General features: G+C 54.3%; 2 protein-coding genes across 4 annotated transcripts in view; both read right to left on the bottom strand.

Moving 5' to 3' along the window:
• The window catches only part of PDZK1IP1 (PDZK1 interacting protein 1), an 11,434-nt gene extending 6,658 nt beyond the window's left edge, over positions 1 to 4,776 (bottom strand). The window contains exon 1 of the mRNA XM_058421753.1: positions 4,701 to 4,776. Within this exon, the coding sequence (XP_058277736.1) occupies positions 4,701 to 4,776 (76 nt within the window). The remainder of the gene's footprint in view (positions 1 to 4,700) is intronic.
• Positions 4,777 to 5,492: 716 nt separating this feature from the next.
• Positions 5,493 to 17,150, bottom strand: TAL1 (TAL bHLH transcription factor 1, erythroid differentiation factor). 3 transcript variants are annotated; one of them, XM_040073391.2, is made up of 5 exons: positions 17,030 to 17,150; positions 15,516 to 15,665; positions 13,861 to 14,289; positions 12,997 to 13,088; positions 5,493 to 8,633 (listed from the first exon to the last, which is right to left on the bottom strand). In XM_040073391.2, coding segments are annotated over exons 2-5 (942 nt in total). In that variant the 5' UTR covers positions 15,518 to 15,665; positions 17,030 to 17,150; the 3' UTR covers positions 5,493 to 8,214. The 3 variants fall into 3 exon arrangements, with proteins under 3 accessions (XP_039929325.1, XP_039929323.1, XP_058277804.1); XM_040073389.2 differs by lacking the exon at positions 15,516 to 15,665 and having other exon boundaries at positions 17,030 to 17,139; XM_058421821.1 differs by lacking the exon at positions 17,030 to 17,150 and having other exon boundaries at positions 15,516 to 16,660.
• Positions 17,151 to 19,039: the final 1,889 nt, after the last annotated feature.

The following is a 19,039-nucleotide window of genomic DNA, read 5'->3' as shown; positions in this document are numbered from 1 at the left end:
CCGGTTCTGCTGCAGCTCCCCTTGAGAACCGCTCCAGCCGCACTCCGGTTCACCGCGGCTCGGCCTCGCCCCACGGCAGGAAGCGCTGGCGCTGCCGTGGGTTTGATGTGCTGTTCATCTGCCAGCGAGGCTTCCCCCAAACCTGCTCAAAGGAGGCGCCGGCCCAGAGGACACAGCCTGGGCAGAGCAGTGCCCACCCGGGCTTGCTGAGGGGCTCAGGTGGGACCCCGCGTGGGACAGCCCCACTGCCACCCCCTGGGACACGGCACTGCTGAAGCGCCCGCTGTGTGCTCCTGCTGGAGAGCAGAGCAGCGGGCACGGCCGTGGCGTTGGCATTGCCAGCGAGGGGACAGCGTCCCCGCCGGAGGGGACAGACACACTCTGGCTCACGCCGCCTTTCTGCCCATCCCTTGGGGTACGTGGATGCAGGGCCTTATCCCCATCCCTGCAGCGATAGAGGGGAGCGTCTCAGAGCAGGACGGAGGCAGCTGGAGGGTGGTCCCAGGGACGGGCAGAGAGCCGAGATAGGAGAAACAGCTGCCACGGCTCAGCTCAGCCTTCCTGCCGCCCTGGAAATCCCAGGGAAAACATCCAGTACCTGCTTTGGATCGTTTGGTGCCACCTGACCCAGAAGGGGAAAAACAGCTCAGGGTTTGCAAGGATGGGGCAGGGAGCAGCTTGTGAGTGGTTCCTACTGATGGTAGCCAAAAGCAAAACCACCCTGGAGTTTTGTCTGGTGGGGACAACAAGCAGGGCAGCGTGCAAGGGGGGACGTGTGTGAGCGTGTCGTGGGCTTGGGAGGCTTGAAAACGCATGCAGGACTGCATGTCCACACCCATCCAAACGTGCATTTAGGACTGTCTCCACAGGAATGGGATGTGCAAAAAGGAGTGTTTGTGTTTGTGCACCACTACAGTGCAAGAGCACATGGGCTGTGCATTTGTGAGAAGTCAGCGCACGCTCACCTGTCCTGTCCTGTGCATGGACAGGTGTTTGTGGAGTGTGTGTGTGACTCCTTGTCACGCAGGCTGTGCCCATGTGTCACTGCCAACTCACCTCCAGGGATGTCCCGCACTGGAGCCTCATCCAGGCTTGTTCCTTGCCAGCTCCCTGTCCCAGCCATGCACAGGGCACCAGCTCACCAGCTGCACCCTTGGCAAGCACAGAGCCTTCCCCACCCGGAGCAGCCACAGGGGCACACTGCTGACTCCATCCAGGACACCCCTGCCAGCCTCCAGCTCCTATTTCAATGCCATTCTTGGGGATGGAGCAGAGTGGATGCTCAGAGCGGTGCTGCGATGCTGGATGGTTGCAAGACACGAGTAGGATGGTGTTGATGTGTTTTGTTTCAACTGCAGCAGGGTGTGAAGGGATATATCACAGCAAGCAAAGCACTGTGGAAATGTGACAACTGCTGTAAAGCATTCCCTTGCTCCCAATCCCCCCAGCATCCTTGGATGGACAGTAGGTGAGACCACAGCTGGGCCCTTCAGACATGCAGGATTACTTTACCTCTGCTTTCTGTGGGCTCTGGGCAGCAGGTTCCTGTTCCTGCCTCAAGGGCTCTGCTGCAGGTGCTGACAGTGGTGGAAGCAGAACAGCTGCAGGGCTGGACACACTCCCTCCCTTCCCAGCGCTTTGGCCATCTTCCCAGACAGACATCTGGAGTGGGACTCTTGTTGTTCCTTGCCACAAACACAGGGTGAACAGGGTGTGCAGGCACTCTAGGTGTGATGCTTGACGTTTTTGGAGCCATTCACTCCCGACAAGCCCAGCTCCAGGTCCCACATCAGGAAGGACCACGGCTTGACAGCCTCTCACACAAAGACCTGCCACCTCCAGCCTGCTTATTGCACATGATGCAAGCCAGGATGCTCTGCCTTGCCTTTCCTGGACAGCAGCTTGGGCATGTCCTCAAACCTCTCCTAGCCCAGTCAACAAGCCATCTCCTTCCCTTCTTTCCAGCATTCCTTGAGCGACACAACGTCAGCAGAAAGCTGCCTTTCATTTTGAGGCGCCTGCACTGAGGAGCACGGTACCACTGCGGCTTCACCGGCCCCTTTGCCAAAAGCCCTTTGCTGCAGGACCCATCACCGCCCTGGCACGGCTGGATGAAGCTGGTGCCGAGTGGGATTTACCAGAGGGATGGGCAGGGAGAGGAGCCCCTGCCCCACCACGTGCTGCCGGTCAGGCTCGGCCAGGGCACATCAAAGCGCCGGGGCAGTTTTAACCGTGCTCCAGACGCTCCCTCCCATTTCCTGCTGGATTCCCGTCTCGCTCCCTGTGCCCGCATCAGCAAAACAGAGTGTAAAAATAGAGGCTGGGCTTCACCAAAACACAATAGTAAATTGTTCCCCGGAAAGGTCACTGGGGCGGCTGAGAATAGCTCCAAGAGCAGGGGAAAAGGAATGTTTACCGGGGGGGCAAGTTTGAGAGTGCCTCTTGGACCCATCCCCAGGAGGTTTCCTGCATCCCCATCAGTGGTGCAGGTCCTCGCTGTGGCCTCTGGGGTCTCAAAGCATCCTCATTTTCTCCCACCTCACCTAGCCCTGCTCTCCAATCCCGGTTTTGGCATGGAAATTAAGGAATATTAAAGGCGGGGAGTGAGAAATAAGGTGAAAGGAGAGGCAGGAGGGCCAGAGAGAAAAAACAGGACTGAGAGGAGGGAGGATCCTGCTCGCTGCTCATCTCCTTGCTGTGTGTGACAGCGCAGCGTCCCCTGGGCACCACTGGCCGGCTGCAGCCTTTGTGTGGCGCTGGGAATGTCAGGGATGAGCCCCGGCATGAAGAGCAGACCGAGCAGTCCCAGAGAGCCATAAATTACTCCCTCCTGTTGTCACCTCGCCTGTCACAGCGAAGAGGAGAAGCTTTCTCATCGGCTGCCGGGGTGGGAATGTTTGGGTCCCGTCGTTTCCGTGAGCATATTTGATTCAGTTATGTGGGAATGCCCTTAATGAAGCAGGTCCTTGCTCCTGGCTTCGGCGGTGTTCCCAGGCAGGGCTGCCAGTGCAGGCTGCCCTCAATATGTCTTTGCCAGCCAGAAAGGCTGTAATTAAAAACAGATAATGAGGCTGGAAAATACTAGCTGCCCAAATTTGGAGTGATCTGGGGGTTTTGTGTTTCTTGTTTCATTGTTTGGGATATATGCAATCTTCCCACCTTCTCTCTGGTTTTAAATTCAGTTTTATCTAAGTGCCAAGTCCCTGCTGTTCTCACTCCCCAGTGTCATCCATGCGCTTGTAAGGGAAATTTCCTGCCACTGGAAGCCTGAATGTCACTGAGTTCCTGGAACACACTACAAAACGGGATGGACAAAACACCTTTACATGCATGTTTCAACTTTGTGAAGAAACTGCTGTTTGCCAGAAAATTTCCTGCCCTACAGAACCCCCATCACCTTGTGGTGCCCCCAGTGAGAGATGAGCCCCAGCTGAGGGCAATGCCACCCACGACACCCAGGCTAATTCCCTCCTGCTGCACAAACCCCTTCTGTGCAGTGGCAACCAGAACCTTAGGGTGCTTTCCCCAACTTTCTTTTCTGTTCTGCATGAACAGAGGAAAAAACAGATTGGGTTGGGTTTTTTTTCCCCCACATATTTGAATCCACAGAGCATTGCACATCACCCTTTGCAACACAACATGACTGCAAAAAGAAATTGCCATTCGATGAGAAATTAATCAAATTTTCCATTGGGAGACAAGAATGGGAAGGGCTTTCAAAAATTACTTTTAAAAAGAGAACACAAAGGCAGGTGAATGTCTTCCACCTTCTGTGACATTTGAGTTTTGGGGCCCAAGCAGGAGCAAGGTCCAGATGCTCAGTAGAAAAAGATGTTATCTTCCTTCCAGGATGGCCAACATGAAGCCACCGCCTGAGAACACAACCCTGGAGCCTGTCCCAGAAGAGCAGCACCCAGGGTCTCCCCACCACCGGGATCAATCAGGACTGACGCACGCTGACCATCCCACCAAGGAGCAGGTGGCACTTGGAAGCCTCTCAGCCCTTTCCATAGCTTATAGAATCCATAAATGTGCACGGAGTTGTTTGAAGCCTTCGCCCTGCAGGTGTTTTTCCCTTAAGGATGTTTTTTTCCTTTGTTGGTTGCAAAACATTTGTGGCCATCAAGGATATTTTACTTGAAAAAGTAGAAGGGGGAGGTGAAAGGAAAATTGTCCAGGCAATGGAAGGAGGGAGGGAGAGCGGTGGGAGGTGGGAGGCAGAGATAACCGGTGGTTGAGCTATCAGCTCTTGCTGGGCTGGCAGCAGAATTGGAGACAGGGGTTAAACCAGATGTACAGCCATGATCTCCCAGCTCCAGATAAACACCTGACAGCCACACACTGCCCCCACCTGCCCCAAGCCTCGCCCCAGTGCCTGGCATGAAACCAGCCCAGTTCTGGCTGCCATTGCTTTGCTCAGCTTGGCTGTGGAGGGAACACCCCCATGTCCCTCCTCGGGGGCTCTGTCTGGACAGGGCTCCCTGCACCCCCAGGGCAGAGCCTGAGAAAAGGTCCCCTCTTCCATCTGGGGGAAATTTCACCTAGAAACCTTAAAAGCAAGCGTTGGCTCCCAGGCTGCTGGGGAGGAGGTGTTAGCAGCTAAGCTTTTGTGGGGAGGCTTTAAAAAAGCAAAGGATGCTTTAAAGGGTTTAAATGGGCAACGGCTCTGTAATTCACAGAAATTAAACACAAGAAAATACCTGTGGTTCCATTCCTGTTCATCTGCTCCGTGCTCGGTGTGGTGTCAGCCACCATCAGCAGCGTGGTGCTGTGCATATCTATGTTTTATATGGATATAAAATATAGATGTGTATAAGATATATATGTGTAATATATATATATGTATGATATATATATGTATAACATAGATTTTTTTTTAAAGTACACACATTTTCAATGGGCCACTCAGGCTGCAAACGCTCCCTAATTAGCGCTGTATATTTTTAAAAGCACTTACGCACTTGGCTGTGATAATTTCTTTCTAAAGAAAGAGGAATTACTCTCACTGCCTGTTAAATCATGGCCGAATGCCTGCCATGGTGCAGAGGGAAGTAGCTCGGCCCCCAGCAGCCTCTTCCTTGCACAGTCAGCCTCGCCAAAAGAAGGGAAAAGGCCACTGGAGCCTTTGGGGGACCTGCAAACGCCAGGCTGGGGGTGAGGTGGGGGTGGCTGGTAACGCTCGCCTGCGGCGGGGCATTGCTTCATCGCCCGCCTTCCTTCCTGCCGGCCCCGAGCGCTCTTCCTCCAGCCCAGGCTGGACGGTGTGAGTCAAGCAAGGAGAAAAAAAAAAAAAAAAAAAATTACCAGATCCTTTTGCAACGTTTTTTTTTGCTGCCCGTTTATGGCTTTGGCTGTCTGGGAATGGGCATCTTCACCCCGCAACGCTCAGGGATGAAATGCCAAACTAGTGATGGGTTCAAGTGGTGAGGTGGGAGAGAGGCAGACAGCAAGCGGAGGCTGCTTTGTAAAACTTTATTTAGAAATATTCTTGATATAGTCATTATATATATATATTTATATATACACACACATTACAACAAATGTGTTTTCTAAGTAGCACATCCACAGTGAGTTGACACTCAGGGTACCAGGTCTGGTTACTTCATTTTCTGCAGAAAAAATGCAGAAATCCAAGGGGAGGGTGGCAGAGAAAGGGACGGGGCTGAAAAAACCAAAATTCGTAAGGCAGGAATTCACTCACACGGTACGACACTGCCCCAGAGCGCTGTTTCCAACAGGAATGGGGGTGATGCTCCACACAGCGAGAGATGAAGCAGGCAGGGGGAGAGGTGGGCAGAGGAAATGTACCATTCAAATCACAATTAAAGTACGACTGTACAAACCCCGGGGGACCTGGCACTCCCCGCAGGAGCGCGAGAGCCTGCGGGCGTTTGGGGGTGCTGACAAGGTTGTACCATTTTCCCAACTGTTCAGCTACCGGGGAGATGCGAACAAGAAGTGATGGATTTCTGTGGAATGAGGGATTTCTGTGGAACGAGGGGTTTCTGAGGATCGGTGATATTTTTTTTTTTTTTTTTTTTCCTTTCGACAGTTTAATAACAAGGGTGTAACACCCCCACATACCCCGCCCAGGGCTATTTGGGAACCAGGAACGGCTTTACCTGTGTGACAGCTCCCCTCTAACCCCCCGAGGGCTCCCTGGCAGCCCCCTGCTTGCCTCTCCTACCCCTGGCACCAGTACCAGACCAAACCTCTTCCTAAGCATCGCTTCCTCACCTGCCAGCACCTTCCCTGGCCCAGCCCTGCAGGTAACCCCCTCCAGTAAAAACCTCTGTGCTCAGGCAATCCAGAACCAAGAACTTTCCTCCTTTTCCTCAATAAAAGATGGAGGAGATGGGTGCTTTCCAAAAATTTGGGGGCTATGCTGGAAATCCTTGCATGGGCCAGGATGCATGCCAAGCCACATGCCAGACTCCCCCCTATTATTTACAAAGAGGCATCAAAACCAGGCAGGGATGGAAATGACAGGGCTCTGAATTAAGCCTGGACGGGCTTGAAGACACCCACTCAAATTCTCTGTGTTCTCTTGTACCTCAGCATCCCTGGGAAGGCACGAGTGTGGTGGAAGATGTCCCCACTCAGAAAGATTTATTTCCTTCCAAAGGATGTTTGTGTGGGGGTTTGTTTTTTTGTTTGTTTTTTTTCCTACTGTATCATGGTAGAGATTTCTGTGCCTTGACATCTCTGCAGAGGGAGAGGATGGGTTTGGGGCAATTCTCCACCAGGCCTCAGGAGATGGGGTGGTGGGAGGTGGGCCTGATGCAGCAGTGATGGCACAGCGTGGTTCTCAGCTCCCAGCCACCACAGCAGCAGCCTCCTGCTCCCCTGCCCTCCCATTTCCCAAAAGTCCTCCTGGGGGGCAGCAGGATCAGAGGATCAGCTCAGACACAGAGCTCAGGTTTGCAGCAATTTGAGCACTGAGGAATGGTGGCTAATCCCACCACTGTTTTTACTGCTTCCCCACAAGATTCAGAGAGGCTGTGGACTCCCACCAGCCTTGACAGGTGAGGACCTTCCTAACAGCAGAATAAATCCAGCACTATCGTCCACACTGTGGGCATTGGCACAGCTGAACCACCATTTCCACACAATAAAACAAAAAAATTCAAAGCATACCATCAAAAAACCTTTTTATAACCCTATGTACACGCACACTGTTGATACATCATTGACTCCTTTTGCCCTTTTTTTTTTTTTTTTTGCTTTTTAGAGTTTAAAAATCCCCCAGTCCAAAGAGCTACTTCACTAGCAAATATTTTCTTCCCTTACCAACTCTGAAATTCATTTTTCTTGAGAGAAGCTCTGGCCTCACAGAAACCATGGGAAAAACTCTAAGAGACCACAGCAGGCTTGAAATTCTCCTGCTGAGTGTTACCAGCAGAAGGATCAAGGGACTGGGAGGGTGGCAGAAAACACCTATGTACCTTTTCATTCAGTGGATACTGCATGACAGTGTTAAACAGAAATAATCCCATGTCATAAATACAACAAGCCCAAACAACCCAAAAATAGGTAGAAGAGAAAGGAAGAAAGGGAAAGGAAAAAAAAAAAAAAGAAGAAGAAGAAAAGGAAAAAAGGAGAGAAAAAGAAATAGTCTAAATCATTTTAATGGTTTTTGCTGAGGGTATTTTTTCACCTCTTTAAAAAGATACAGTCAAAAGCTCTCTGACAACAGGAATATGTGGCCAAGCTCCTGCTCAGACCAGCTGGATGTGCCACAGGCTGGAGAAGTGCTGCAGCACTGGTGGTGATGCAGTCGTTTCCAGCACCACCCGGAGCTGGAAAGCGCCGGTGGCCACCGTGGGCAGTGAAAGAGGAGCTCCACGCCTCACCCAGGGGACTGTTTGAAAAGAGACAGTCACCAAGCGGTCTGAAAACCCTCTAAACGCTGGAGAGGCGCCGGCCACACCTCCTTCCCCTCCTCAGAGTCCCATCCCGAGCAGTTCTGTACAACGAAGATGACTTCAACGCTTTTCTTCTTTGTACGGTCGCGTACCTAAACCCCGAACGTCCACCTGGGTCGGTCCTGTCCTCAGCCGACGCGCCGGCCGCTGCGCCCAGGGCTGGGGATAGCGGGCAGCCCAAGCTCCCAGGGAAAGGCAGAGTCCCAAATCCCACAAGCACAAGTTCCAGCAACTGCAGGGCCAGGCCTGGCCTCTCCCCCGCGGCGCTTCGGGAGCAGCGTGAGGGTCATCACCGCTGCGCGTTGCCTTCTACGGGGAGGATGGCGTGGTGCAGGCCCCGCGCGTGCTTCGAATCCAGCGCCTCGTGCTCTTCCGTGAAGCTGTCCGGGCTCGCCGCTCCGTCCAGGGAGCTTCCACAGCTAGAGTTGGGAGACAACATGTCCTGCAGGAGGTCTTCCTGGACTATCCCCGAGTCTTTGTTCGCTTTGCCCCTTTGGTTTCCTTCTTCCTCCTGGTCGTTGAGCAGCTTGGCCAGGAAGTTGATGTACTTCATAGCCAGGCGCAAGATCTCGTTCTTGCTGAGTTTTTTGTCGGGCGGGTGGGTGGGGATGAGCTTGCGCAGCTCTGCGAAGGCCCCGTTGACGTTCTGCTGTCTCCATCTCTCCCGGCTGTTGGTGAAAATGCGGCGAACCACTTTCGTGTGGGGACCTGCAATTCCAACCACGAAGAATTAGGGGCCGGGCTTAACAGGCCAGGCGTTACTTTGCTGAGTAGGTCAGCGCTTTGCAGATTAACTCACTGGCTAATTTTAGTGAGGTTTATTCAGCAAGGCAGTGGAACCAGAGTTTCCAGCTAAGTGGAAGCTGACCCCGCGAGCTGAGAGAGCCGTAACTTCTGATCAGTCCAGTGGAAGGGGAAAATGGAGCTGCATCTCTTTGGATGTCTCCTCAGATATCTAAATTTACCTCCCCATGGAAGAAGGCTTAGGCCATGATATGTGTGCAGAAGGCTGCTATAATTATAGGGTATCACAACTCATCAACAAGGGTAACTTGGTAACAATGCTCTTATTAAAAGTTTATCCCATCAGATGGCTTTATTTTCTATCCCAAAAATTTTCTAAAGGACACACCATGGGGACAGGAGGAAATTAGCTTGAGCAGAGGCTTTAACAATTCCAAGATCCAGAGTTCTTCCCTGCTGAGAGAGACCACCAGCCCTCCGAATGAAACAGGGTGGTGGGATTTGTCCCATAGCAGTGAGGACAGGTAGGAAGTGACCACACTGACCCACAGAGTGAAGGCAGTGTCCTGCTGGAAGGGTGATCACAGGTGAGGAGGGAACAGTTCCACAGCTGACCTGAGGGCTGCCTGCTCTCTCCTCATCACTGCCACGGGGCAAAAACTCCCTCTGACACTAATTGGAGAAGGGATTCCAAATTGCTAGAGGTGACCATTGCACCTAATTACGTGACCTCCAATTACACCTTGAAATTTTACAACCGTGTTTCTGAGAGGGGATGCTGCACAGGATGAAGGCACAAAACACACCAATTCTCCTTTCAGCACATCAGGGCAATTCCTGGTGGACATGAGAAAAGCTCTGTCTCTGTGCTACAAGAGAGCAAAGCACATCTACTGAACAGTACTGTTCTCCAGGAGCAGCGGTGCTGTGAGTCAGGATTGCAGGTCCTTGGGTCCACGGAAACCAGCTCACATGAGGGAACACTACCCTAAGATGCTTTTATTATTACATCCTTCCCATCGTCTCCTCCAGGAGGCATCAACAATGGAAGGTCACATCAATCTCATGAAAATCTGGAAGAATGACCAGGGCAGAAATTCCCATGGGATAGGAAGCATCACATACAGTGAAAATCATCACACAGGGGGAAGCAAAGGCTTGCAGGTAACACACTGGTGAGATTTACCCCAAAGGACAGTGGAATTCCCTTTCCCCCCATCTCTGCCCTGTATTCCCCACTCTGAGATACCTGCCTAACTTCTCCCTCCTGGTGGGAACCAGTCCCTGGCCTTGGTGAGCAGTTTAAGCCATAGTTCTGACATTACCCAGCGGAACCTGCACCCCAGGGCACATTTAAACACCTTTATTCTTTTCTAGCAAAACTCTTGGCTGCCTTTGCCTCAGGAGTCAAACAGGTGTGACTTTTTATAAGTATCCTAGCCAGGCTGTACCTCAGCAAATCCCACCTTGCACAACAGGAGAAGTGGAATCCATTGCTCCAGCTGATCAGATACCATCAGGCTTTCCTCCCTTCAGGGGAAGCGGAGTCCCTCGAATCCAGCACACCACACAGAGCACCCTGCACTGCAGAGTTTGCATGGGGACACACTCCCAAGCAGCCAGATTAAAGCTGCCAGCTTCTCCAGTGTGTGAGCACACAGCCTACTCCTCCACACAGTGTGCTCAGAGCTGGGAGTCCCCTAAAATCGAAAACAGCCCCTGGGAGAAGCTGGGGGATGTAGAAATGACAAGCACTTCTCCGACCTCTAATATTCCAGTGTGATGCTTTAATAAAGGCAATATTCACCCTCAAACTGCACCTAATGCCCTTTGTGTGAATTAACGTGCAAGAGCTCATGCAAAGGGAAGGTTTCTTGTCCCTGATGTGCCTGCTATGCCACAGGATTGTGGGGAAGGTGACAGGGTCCAAAGGGACCTCAGCAGCACTGCTAATTAAGCAGTGAAGAATGTGCTGCATCCTACTAAAATAATATGACATTTTTAACACTTTACTGCTCTTTCCAAACAAGACAAAGCAATTGATCTTGAATCCAGAGAGAGATGGAGCTTAAAAGCTATTTACTCCCATAAGGGTATGAGAAATAACCCCATCTTGGATGTTATTTTAAAAAAAATACTTCAAGAGACTTTCAGTCTTCAAACATGGGTCTCTGTTCACTGAAAGCTGATGACTAAAAGGCATCTATTCATAAATCCGTCAGAAATCAGAAATAAAACACTCAAAAACCTGTTCATTTTTATCCAGGGGTACTCAAATCAAGCTTCAGTATATTAAACAAATTCTGACACCAATGAAATTCTGCACCAACTGAATTAAACATATCTTTTAGAAAGAGATCAAGCTTTGGCCAAAACATGTCAAGCAGTGGAGAAAATTAAAATGCCCCATAGCTGTGTTATAATAGAAAATCTATTTCTCATAAAAAAACTTGCCTCATAATTAATTCAGGCAATTGGATGAGAAATTTTGCCTGGATTTTGTTCTAATGGACTGACCAATGCTTTTTAAAATTGTAATTAGAAAAATGAGGGAAAGTAATAAAAATGTGATCTTCCAAAGTTCCAGAATACACTTTCTTAGAGATACTTTTTTACATTTTTATCTTCACTTCTGGCTATTTTTAAAGAAGATACTAAATGGAACAAGATTTCCATAAAAATAAATGAAGAACTACTTGCAAAAATCCCACCACTTATTCTCTTGCAGAAAAAACCCCATGAACACAAAGTGTTTGGCGAGACTTTTGTGCCCTTCTGCAGCCCCCAAGGGCTGAGGACACATAAGAGGGATGCTCCTGTGTGCTGTGGATGTCACCCAGCAGGTGCCCATCAGAAAAATAAGCAAAGTCCCTCAGATCACACAGATGCCTCAGCATGGGATGCACATCCCTACAAATTCTTTCCTGTTTAGACAACATAATCTGAATACTCTTTTTCCCCCAAAAAATTTTTGAGTCCGATCTTGGAAATTCATGTGAACCAGAACCTGCAGGATCGGGCCCAATTTGTACACCTGCATCAAACCACATGTCCAAAAACTTGGTTACAGTCAAATATTTCTGTAATCCTTAATGCCTCATTTAATAGCAAGTGCAAAGCTTTAGTCAGACACCGAGATTTGATGGACTTTTCCCCGTGACCGCTAAGCCTCGGAATCAAAACCCAGACAAAAAGCCCTTCTTGTGCCGGGGCTGTGCCATCCCCTGTCCCACGGGGCTTGCAGTCTGAAAGGACCGGGAGGGCAGAGTGGGGAGAGAAGGACTGATTAACGCAGATAATTCCCTGAGCCTGTCATTTTGGGATGCATTATTTTACACTGAAGCAGGTTATGATTTGATCTTAGATTAGCCGGGTAGAAGGAAAGGGACAGCTAGCTGGAAAGGAGGAAAAATAATTGTCCAGCAATTGGGATACAGTGTTTACTACTGCTGAAAAGAAAACACGTCTCAGTGAATCTCATGTGTGTGGGCTGTTAACTTCAGAGATAAACAGGCCGGCCTTCCACGGGCAAATTGTCCTTGTGAGTGTCTCTTTTTGCGTGGGCAGCATCCCGTGGGCAAATATCCCCCTGCACTCTGCTTCCCACGCCCCAAGCCTGCTGCCAGGGATCCTGCCCTACCCTCTCCCTGCCTTCCGTTCTCCGAAATCATCCCGCGGCTCCAACAGCGATGCCCGCTCCCGGGATCTCTGCTCGAGCAGCAGGATTCCCCCTTCCACATCTCCTCCCCTGCTCTGCCACGGGTTATTTCTCCACGGCAGACAGGAACAGTGTGTGGATGTACACGGAATTAAGGGACCGGCCACGGTCCCACCGCCCCGCTAACCCTCAGCACAGGGTGAGCTCTTTGCCTCCAGGCGGGTTAGAGGCAGGTTATCCTCTCTGCCCGAGGCTGTGGTCCGCAGCGCGATCGCCTCCTGGCTGGAAGGGTTTAAGGACTCAGCATCTCACTGCAATGGCCCTGATCTGCACTTCAACAAAGACTTACGTTTATTGTCTTCTTTTGGATTTAATCTCTAAGCAATTTGCAGAATAGGGATGTAATTAGCCACAGGCTGAACTGCATCGCTGGGTGCTGGGTGAAGGCAAACTCACCGAGCACGCTGCTGGGGACCGCTGTGGGCTCCGCTTACCGGAGAGCCACCCTGACTTCCTGGGCATCCTACTCGCGTTTTACGGTTTGGGGGGGGTTAGTCCTTTTACTTTTTGGGGGTTTAGTCCCAGCGTGTGGCATCGTGCAGGAACTTGCCCCTCTCTGCAGACGCAGACACCCTCCCAAAAGGCGGCGCGGGGGCGAAATTCTCTCACCGTCGGTGATCTCCATCTCGTACGGAGAGGGTCTCCGCTTCACCCGGTTGCTGCCGTACATGGAGAAGGAGTCCGGTTCGCCGAAAAACCCGCTGCAAAGAAAGGCAGACGGGCCGTGAGGACACACCGACGTTCCCCCGGCCCGGGCGGTGAGGGGGCTGCACCCGGGGCCGGCGGGAAGAGGTGCTGCTCCGTGACCTCGGAGCGAGCTCACGGCTCACGAAGCCCATGCCGGGGTCGTGCGGTGACACCACACGCTACCGGCCGGGGACACGCAGCAAGAGACGCCAGCCCTGCGTGGACAGGGGGATGTTTGCGGTGTGGGGCGCCCAGGCTTGTGACTTGGGGCAAAATCCCCCATTCCCGCGACTCTGTGCTCCCTCGCAGGCGGAGCGCATCCCCCCGGGCCGGGGCCGGAAGGCGAGGCGGGGACCCGTCCCCGCGCAGCCCCCGGGCGGGCTCAGCCCCTGCCAGAGCCTCCTCTGCGCCTTTCGCTAATTTGGGGGACTCGTCGGAGAGCAGCGAGAGCCCGGGGAGCTCGGAAGAGCTAAACCGGTTCTCGTCCGTTTATCGACGGACCCCTTCGCTCTGCCAAGGACTTTACCACCGCTAATATTTTTCCTTCGAGGAACGAATTTTTAGGTCTTTTTTTTTTTTTTTTCCCTCCCCCCGGCCCCCCCTTTTCCCTTTCTCTCTTTGCAAAGTTGCTTGCAAACCCGTAAGGATTTAAGCGACGAGCCCGGCGCAGAGGAAAGGGATGCTGCTGCTTCTGCCCCCGCATCTCCTCCCAGCGCCTCCCTCCACCGCGCGGGACACCCCTGCGGGATCTGCTCCGGGACGGGACGGGGCAGAGGAGACACGGACCTGTTGATGGTGGCCAGCGGCTGGCCCAGGTTGTAGAGCATGGCCCTGCCGGGGGGCTGCAGCGGGAGCGCGGGGGGGCTCAGCTGCACCATGCGGGCCTCGCAGGCGGCCTCGGCGGCGCGGCACGGCTCGGCTCCCGGCGCTCTCTGCATCGCTTCCCCCGCCGCCTCACGGCTTTTTATGTCCAGGGAGCCCCCCCGGCGCACCAGCTCGATGACGGGCACAGGGGCGGCGGGGGGCCCGGGGGAGGGCCGGCCCGCCTCCTTGGCCGCCCCGTTGAGCAGCAGCTGGGGGTCCGCCGGCGCCTCCATGCCCCCGCGGCTGCTCTCCGGCTCGCTCGTGGTCTCCGCTTCCGAGTCGTGCCGCCGGGCGGGGCGGGCATCGCGGGGGTCACTGGGGGGCGGCGGGGCGGGCGGCCTGTCCATCGTCCTGCGGAGAGAGGCAGCGCTCAGGGCCGGCCCCGCATAGGGACCGCGGCGGGGCTTCACCCCTCCGCGGGCACCGCCCCGACGGGCGGGGGGAGCCTCTTCGGGGCTTAGACCTCGTCGGTGAGAAACGGGGGAGTTGCTGATCACCCCGGATAATTTAGGGCTTGCTGGCGGGACCGAGGGTGGGGGGGGGAGGTGGTTCTGCGGGTCCACCCCGCCGAGCCGTGCGGTGCCGTGACGTCACGGGGCGCCCCGGCCCTGCCGTGACGTCACGGAGCCCGGCGGAGCGGCGCTTTGACGCTCCCGGTCCCGCACGACGGGGACGGGCCGGGCCGGAGCCCCCGCCGCGCTCCCGGAGCCCCGCGGGGATTCACAGCGGCACCGCGGGGGCGGCCGAGCGGCGAGGGGGCCGGGCAGCACCCGCAGCGCCGCCGAGGGTGCGGGTGAAACCGTGAGGCCGAGCCTCAGCACACATCCCCGCTTTTTTTAGGGGCGTTTCTCCCCTTTTTGGCGGTGTTTGCTACCCTGCGGGGCCAGCCCAGCCGCGGCCCGGCCTGCCTGTAGCGGCCTTAGCCTCACGGGCGGCCCCTTCTCCTCCCGTGATGATTTTGTATTGTTATTTATAAGCTATCGAAATATACCTGAAACCACTTTTTGGGGGAGAGGGGGTTAAACCGGCCCCTAACGGAGTCAATCCCCCCGCGCATTCGCCACCGCAGGAAGGAGGAAGGGGCCCGGCCGCGGCAGCACACAGCATTGTCCCCCTTCTCCCACAGAACAAATGCTGTCGCGACAGGGCACCTCGCGCCGAGGGCAGACAGCGATATCACGATTATTTCCATGCTTTACTTCCCACATATACCCTCATTCGTTTTTGGAGGGTTTATTTTTTGGTTGATTGGTTATTCTTTTCCATATAAATAAAGAGCTTCATGGAGCAGAGAGCTGCCACCCATCCTTCTCGCTCTTTTGCCTCGGGTAATTTTTTATTTCGTTTCTGATAGGCTGATTCGAGAGAAAAAAACGATCAAACAAACAAAAAAAATACACCACCCAATTTTTTTGGCCGTATCTCACTATCTCGCTGGAAAATAACACCAAAAAAATTGCAACCACTCAACCTAAAGCACGAGTTCTCTGCCTTCCCTTCGGCCCCGTTCCCTCCAGCCCTTTAGAAAGAAAGATCTAATTGCCTATTCCGATATTGTATAGGAAGAGATTACTCACATGTGTCATATTTAAGTAGGGACACCGCAAGTCTCTCCTGTTTCAACAAAAGCGCTCTCAGTGTCAGGCTGAATTTACTCCTCCCACCTCAAGGTACTTACGACTTTACAGAGAGGAAGGACACCCGCATCGGGATAAAACTGCTAAATCCTGGGAGGAAGAGAAGGGGGGGAGGAAAAAAAAAAAAAAAAAGGCAGAGGGTGGATCTCGTGGGTCCGGATTGCCAGAGATCAGTGGAGGGAGAAAGGTGCAGGGGAGAGGGAAGGAGGGGACAGCACCCCGGGGAGGCCCCTGTGATAGGGGACAGCGGCCACCCCCGGGTCCCCCCCCGCCGCCGGGAGCCGCCGCCTCGCACACGGGGCCACAACGAGCGACAGCCATGGCCTGGCGTGGAAAAAAAAAATTAAGAAAACAATAAACAGGGGGAAAAAAAGGCGTGAAAAAAAAAAAAAAAAAAGCGCGCCCTATATTTGGGGCGAATTGGGCGGTTTTTTGGACACATTGCAAGCCCGGTCTTCCCGGGAGGAAATCACAGACGGGGCCGGACACGGGGTTGTTTTTCTCCCGATGGGCTCGCACGAAGCGGCGACGGCGGCGGCGTTTCTCCCACGTCCGGCTGGAAAATTTAATTCCTAAAGGGGCAAATTAAATTCCTCAAGGAGTCGGGTACCGGCCGCGCTCCCGGCCGAGGAGCCGCGACCACCGGCACCGGGCCGGCAGCGGGGTGAGCCCGTTCCCCGCCGCCCAGCGACAGGAAGGTGAGGCCGGTTCACCCCGCCAACGAAATCACGAAAAATTAGGTTTTCCCCTTCCTAAAAAAAAAAATAATCCCGATGGCGTCTCTTCCCGCATTCGTTAAAAAACGAAATACGCAAAACCGCAAAGATATCAGCAGAATTTTGCCTGAAATTGGGGTGGTTTCGTTTAGAAAAAAATGGAGGGGGGGCATTAAATCCCCGCCCGCTGGTTTCTTCTCCGCAAAATCCTTTTGTTTTCCAGCAGCCGATCGGTAGGAAATTTCCAACCCAAAAGCGCACCTCTCCCGCCGGCCCTTCGTAGGGAAATCGCCCCAAAGCGAAGGGGAGGGAAGGAGCGGGATTTCGGGGACCCCCCCTCTCGGGGAGAAGCGCTCAGCTTCTGGCTGTCGGCCGGGCCGTGTCCCGCTGTTTGTCCCCCGGGAGAGGCTGGGGGTGCCGGGCCCGGTGGGCGCTTCGCCCCCGGCGCCCCACAGCCCGTCCCAGCCGCCGCCTCGCTGCCGCACCCCACAATTTCAAAGGGGAAAGTGTATTCTCCTCCTCACCGACCCCGCATCAAAGAATAAAAAAAGATTAAAACCCAACCGCGGAAAAGGTTTTGTGTTTTTGGCTTTTTTTTTTTTTTTTTTTCTCCCCCCTGTCTCTCCTGTGGGGCAGAAGCCCCCCAAAGCTCACTCGCTGTCCTCCGGAGCCCCCCAAAACCACATCTCTCCGTCCCCAGCGCCCGGACTTCTGCAGAGCCGATTCCTCTTTACTCACCATTTGCTTTTCATTGGGAAAAGTGAGTGGAGCCATTTTGTGGCCTACGCATCGCGGCTATATTTGTAGTAAGTGTTGGGTGGCTTCAGCTGGGTAGGCTCTAATTCCACATCACGTCCAGTTTCCTATTTAGTATGGAGAGCGGAACACTACTGCAATGTGGCCGAGAGAGATAAAACCCCAGCAGTGGCCCGCCTGCCCTGATAAGCTTCTAAACCCATTATTTATGAAATGATTCATTATTATTTGGCAATTTTATCGAAGGAAAGCGGAAAATTATTGCAGGGATATGCATAGGAATAACTCCGGAATGCATGCCTTCTAGCTTTTTATGTGTGTGTGCTTAGATGCTCTTAAAAAGACATGGCAAAAAAAAAAAAAAAAAAAAAAAAAAAAAGGTAATAAAAAATTGCACTGTGGCTGCCCGCATCTGAATAGGGATTCTTTATTTTAGTCCTCTTGGAGGTTATTATGCCCCTGTTTTGGTGTGGTTTGTGTGTTTTTGTTTTTTTTTTTCCCTCTCTTTTTTTATTATTATTATTAAATATGGAACACCTACTCAGTTCTTAATTAAATTTAATGAGCCAAAATAAATTGTTGGAGATGTTGAGAGAGGGGGAAGGGGTGTGGGCTGCTTTGGGACAAGAGGAGGTAAATAAAGCACATCGAAAGGAGACGTTTTGGAGAAAATCGGCCCCATCCCCAGCCTTTCTCTCCCCACACTGTGTATTTTTGCTGAAGGGCTGAATCAGGGCGAGCTCCCTGTCTCGTCTCCCGTTCTGGGGTGGGAGGAGGCCGAGCATCCCTGCCTAGCTGGGGGGATGCTGGGGGCTGTGAGCGGAGCGGGTACCGAGCAGCCACAGCTCGCCCTCGAGAAATTCGGGATGTGAGCGGTGAACCCTGGAGGAGAGGGGATCGGGGAAGGGAGAAAAGGGCCCTGGCTCGCTCCGTAGCAGCGCGGAGCAGCCAGCGGGGCTGGAGCTCGGGCCCGGCTGCGCGCCCCGTCGGGCAGGGGGCTCAGCCAGGCCGCGGCGAGCTCCGGGCCCGGGCGGACGGGGATCCCCGGGCCGGCCAAAGCCGCCGTGCCCCCGGGGCAGCCCGCGGGGACGGGAGCGGCCGCTGCGGGGGTCGCGGCGCCCTGCGCGGCGATCGCAAAGCGACGGGGCTAGTGAAAACCTCCCCGAAACGCCAGGGGCTCCCCGCACGGAAAGGGGGAAGGCAGGAGTCGCTGGAGGGTCCCAGATCCGCTCCTCCGGGCACCCACGGGTAGCGCGGGCCTGAAGGCAGTAGCGGGGAGCGGGTTTGGGCAGCTCGGGGATCGGCCCGAGCGGGAACCCGAAAATCAACGAAATCACCCCCGGCGTGGGGCGGGAGGGAAGGGGCCCGGGCCGAGCCCCTCCCGGGACACCCCCGGTCCCCTCTGCGGGGCTCGGGCCAGGCGGTGGCCCCCGGGGCCCGGCCGCACCTGCTGCGGAGCGGGGGGCGGCGGCGGGGCCGGGGTGCGGGGGTCGCTATTGTCTCCCCGCCACCTGCGCGCCCGCTGGCAGGGGGAAATGCCGGAGCTGTTATTCTTCCTTTCACTCCTTCCCCTCAGCCTCCCGCTCTGGACGCGGCCGTGGGAGAGGTTTCCACAAGGCCCGGGCGCTCCCCCCGCGGCACGGCCGGGGCCGGGGCCGTGTCCCGGGCGGCAGGAGCCCGCACGATGCCGGCAGCGTGCGTGGGGTGGCGGGGCAGGGACGGTCACGACGCGCCGGGGAGCCCGCCGTGCCTCCCGCCAGGAAACACGACCATTTTCGAGCCGGCTCCTCTCACCAACAGGAAGCGTTAAAGATAGAACAGCCGGGGCTGGGCGGGGGAGATTAGGAAGCCGAGCATCTTCTGAGCACCGAGGGCTGCTGCGGGGCCATTCCCAGCCATGCCAGTGCTCGCTGCGGTGGGAGCCGGGGCAGTGCTCTATCCACCTCCGGTACGCGTTTTTACTTCACCGAAGAGGGATCAAACCCTTCAGGC

This window comes from Hirundo rustica, chromosome 9 (genome assembly GCF_015227805.2).
Source record: "Hirundo rustica isolate bHirRus1 chromosome 9, bHirRus1.pri.v3, whole genome shotgun sequence".
NCBI classification, from domain to species: domain Eukaryota; kingdom Metazoa; phylum Chordata; class Aves; order Passeriformes; family Hirundinidae; genus Hirundo; species Hirundo rustica.
The sequence above is the reverse complement of the archived record's forward strand: the minus strand, read 5'-3'. Positions and strand labels throughout refer to the sequence as shown.

Excerpts from the sequence above, each read along its gene's own strand:
- TAL1 (XM_040073389.2), bottom strand. Across the intron at positions 13,089-13,860 it reads CCGCTGGCCACCATCAACAG|CGGGTTTTTCGGCGAACCGG; the intron begins GTCCGTGTCTCC and ends CTTTCTTTGCAG. Across the intron at positions 8,634-12,996 it reads CGAGATGGAGATCACCGACG|GTCCCCACACGAAAGTGGTT; the intron begins GTGAGAGAATTT and ends TTGGAATTGCAG.